At 37.1% G+C, this 4,315-nt stretch overlaps 1 protein-coding gene across 1 annotated transcript; it reads right to left on the minus strand.

Moving 5' to 3' along the window:
- Nucleotides 1-1,418: 1,418 nt before the first annotated feature.
- LOC112048592 (dynein light chain Tctex-type 5-like) lies at nucleotides 1,419-3,616 on the minus strand. Its single transcript, XM_024086191.1, has 3 exons — nucleotides 3,443-3,616; nucleotides 2,811-2,957; nucleotides 1,419-1,655 (listed from the first exon to the last, which is right to left on the minus strand). The coding sequence occupies exons 1-3, from the start codon at nucleotides 3,614-3,616 to the stop codon at nucleotides 1,419-1,421; spliced, it is 558 nt and encodes a 185-aa protein (XP_023941959.1).
- Between the last annotated feature and the right edge of the window lie 699 nt (nucleotides 3,617-4,315).

A 4,315-nucleotide genomic window follows, 5' to 3' on the forward strand; every position in this document is an offset into this window, starting at 1 on the left:
TTTCATTTGATATCCATATCATGGGGGTGGATTTCAAACAGCCAGTCTGCCATCTTGGATTTGTAATGACTTTTCTTAGCAAGTCATATATTGTTATTAGAACTCAGAGCATGTGCAAAATTCCATCCTAATGGAAGGCCGGGAAGTTGGTCAAATTAAGATTCCAAGATTTGATTTTCTTACATACATAGTTGAGTTGTGAAGCTAATATATGCCTGTTAAAAATGTATAAGGAGTAACAGTGTATAATCAGCAAAAAGACTGATTCAAAAAGTAATAAAAAAGAAATATCATGTTATTTTAAGCGGAGAAAAGAAAACGCCAAAGAAATTGAAAATACAAATACGGTGAAAGAACGTATCGCAATCCTTTGGAAATGAGGGCATGAATTTTAAAGAAACCAAATTGAAACAGCTTCTACAACTACTAACGTAAGTTGCCAGCATTTCTGCAATCTTCATTTCGCTCGTTATGTTTGAACTCGCTTACAAACATGGCTACTTCAAACTGAAACTATAATCCCTCAAATATACTAAGCAGAACATACATACGTAGATATGTATAAAAAGGATTAAAGGAAGCACAACTACCATTCCATTTTCCCTCTTTGATTACTTAGAATTATGTAAAAGTGACGATACGATGGCGAATGACTGTTACTTTTTATCAAACGCCCATAAGCAAGCATCCATTGACTTTTTTTTGATGTAATATTTTTTGAAAATATTATAACCATAATATTAAATCATAAAAGCAAAATACAAAAGATTCATGTAATTTATTAAATAACAAAATTAACAATCAATATATTGAATAAATTCATAACATAATAAGTCAATAATTTAAAACATGATTAAATTAGCATAATGAATAATTAATTAGATATTAAAATTAATCTCCGGGACAGTATAGTAGTTTAATTTCTTTTTACCCTTCTGTGATCATCTCAATATAAATAATTAGCCTATAGCCTCCTTATAAATAATAAGTAAAAAAATTGGTTAGTTGAATACATTTCCATTGACGAATGTACAAATATTCGTAAATAGTAATGTATTTTACCTCATACTCAGAGTCACAGCGGGCGGTGGAACGAGCTATGCTCGGAGTGTCTCTGCGTGATCGAATCAGAAATGAGGATATCCGCAGAAGAACCAAAGTCACCGACATAGCTCAACGAATCGCGAAGCTGAACAATGGGCGGAGCACATAGTTTGAAGAGCCGATGGACGTTGGGGTCTCAAGGTGCAGGTATGGCAACCCCGCACTGGAAAGCGCAGTATTGGTCGAACCCCTTCAAAGTGGACTGACGACATCAAGCGAATCGCGGGGATTCGCTGGATGTAGGCGGCTCAAGATCGTGATGTTTGGAAGTCACTACAAAAGGCCTATGTCCTTGTTGTAAGTCGTTGGTGGTATTAGTCCAAGTACACACCAAAAGTTGTAACCTGAATAAAAGCAGTGGTGACTTCTCTTTGGACATCAACTAAGTTATCCCTCTCATGGTCCCATAAAAAGGACACGGCATTGTTGTAGCTCTGAGCTCTCCTCTGTCCTATAGTGACGACACATATGATGCGGTATCGGTTGAACTGCACTGCTTTCACTTTTCGCATCAACTCGCCGGCTATGCGGAGCGCTAGAGCCGGGGAATCCTATAAATATACACAATTAATGTAATAATAACTAATGTAATCTATTTTTAACCGACTTCCAAAAAGGAAGAGGCGTTCGGCTGTATGTGTGTTTTTTTTGTTTTTTATATATATTTATGAGCTTTTTTTAAAAGCTTTTTTTTTCATAAAATATGCCAAAATAATATGCCATAAAATATGCCAAGGTGCAAGGGAAACGACCACGCGGCCGATCACCTACCCCCTGGTCTGACCAGGTTAAGTCACTCACTGGACTCCCTGTAACAACAGCCATTAGAAAAGCTGAGGACCGGACTGTGTGGAGGGGAATCGTTAACAACGCATCGGAGGGACTGCAGTGCGGACACGACCTTCAGCAATGAAGAATACGACCAAGAAGAAGAAGAAGATGCCAAAATAACTATAAGGTTATCTGGTCAATTTTTGGGCAACTACTAATTATTATTGTTTTCAGCCTCAAAAATCATAGATAAGGGGATAAGAAGCTTAGACTAATAAGTAAATAAATTAACGACCACTATCAGATTTTCTTGTACAAGAGTAAAGATAATTCCTAAGATGACAAAGCTGAAAATTTGATAACCCGACGCAGGAGTCTAAATCAGAAACTCGTGATCCGACGCTACACAACAACTGAACCAACGAGGCAACTACAATAAGACACTTACAGTGATTCAATCCGTTTTAATATTATATATGCGAAAGTAAGTCTGTCTGTCTGTCTGTGTTACCTTTTCACGGCTAAACGGCTGAATCGATCAAAATGAATTTTTGTAGGTATTATGATAAATGGGACCTCGAAGAATTAAGCGACTTTTTATCCTTAAAATAGAAAAGAGAAAGGGGTAAAATAGGGGTTGGTCAAAGTTTGTATGGAAAGTCAAATATAATGTAACAGAATGGAACATAGTAGAACAGAATAGAAACGAATAGAATAGAATGCCCGAACCCTGTTTTCAGGTTAAATTTTAAAGTTTCTTAAATCATATTTCGTAATCTTTTTCGTGATTTTTACACAATCTTAAAATATAAAGGTCATTCATTATGAAATCTCATAAACAGAATGGCGCCGCCACGCGTTACGTTACGAAGCTGTTTAGTCTCCCATAAGGAGTTATCACTTCAAAAATAAAATAATAATCGATCAAAAGTCACCTGCACATTATACTTGTGGCCAGTCCACAGCTCATCAAGCAGTTCAGCAGTCAACTTCTGTACCGTTGGAACATGGAACTTATAAGTTGGATCGAGCTGGTAAGTTGGTAAATAACTCAAAATAGGCCGTTTGAACTCGATAGCAACCTAAAAAAGATAAATGTATACTATACAGGGTGCTCGGTAGTATTTTCTATAACTTATAACACATAACAAGGTGTTGACAAGTCAAGTTATAGGAGCCGAACGGCATAACTATAAATTATTTATATTTATTTAATTATAATGAATAAAAAAGAATTACAGAAACACCTAATATTTCATAGCCTGACCCAGTATGCTTGATAAGATATCTTTTCAAGAGAAAAAGACATATTAAACTCTTTTGTTACATCGAATGCACCGCTATTTGTTGACGCATGCTCTATCTATAGGACGATTACCTCATAACCTGCAAACCATTAACCACCCGATAGAAAGAAAAAAAAATATTTTCCCATATTAACACCTTCAAAACAAGAGTGAATAGGATCTTTACTCCACTTTAGACCCTATTGCTGCTTTCCATCAGACAAACGGCAGGCATAGTTCTAAATTCAAACGCGAGCCTATCATACATAAAAAAAAAATACCTGAGATGATCTCTCCACAGGCCGTATGCCGGGCACTCCTGCAAAACCATACGACTGTCTTCGGACTCTCAGCCTACTCATGGATTTGTTCCCGAAGCCTATCTGTGACTTGGTGGACTGGCTTTTGAGGTGCATCATTGAAACTTTACTCTTTCTTGGTTCAATTTCAGACATTTTCTTGATTTATTATTTACTGCAAGCTCCTTATATTGAATAGAATCACCAAGAAAATTGTGATTTCCGCAAGATTTCCGCTTGAATTTCGCAAATTTTTGTGACAAATGTCATAAAATGTCTATGAAAAGTAATTTGAATATTTTTTTATTGTTTAAATAGTTTATGTCGGGGTTTGTTCGAGCTTCGAGCTTCATCATCGTTATCATTATAAACCCATATTCGGCTCATTGCTGAGCTCGAGTCTTCTCTCAGAATGAGAGGGGTTAGGCCAATAGTCCACCACGTTGACCCAATGCGGATTGGCAGACTTCACACACGCAGAGAATTAAGAAAATTCTCTGTTAAGCAGGTTTCCTCATTATGTTTTTCCTTTTATGACACGTGATATTGACTTTTAATTGTTTCGTATTTTATAATTCCAACCTTATCGCTCTGAACAATATAAATATCTTCATTATCGGCCCTACTACAGGGCCATTCAAGGAATGAGTTCTTTAAAGTACACGGGATATGCAGCGGAAACCCATCGTCTATTACAGAACACTTGCTACAAAAACACTTCGACGACTTCCGTGGCGCAGTGGTATGCGCGGTGGATTTCCAAAAACGGAGGTCCTGGGTTCGATCTCCGGCAGGGCAGATTGAGATTTTCTTAATTAGTCCAGGTCTGGCTGGTGGGAGGCTTCGGCCGTGGCT

Source organism: Bicyclus anynana, chromosome 5 (genome assembly GCF_947172395.1).
Source record: "Bicyclus anynana chromosome 5, ilBicAnyn1.1, whole genome shotgun sequence".
NCBI classification, from domain to species: domain Eukaryota; kingdom Metazoa; phylum Arthropoda; class Insecta; order Lepidoptera; family Nymphalidae; genus Bicyclus; species Bicyclus anynana.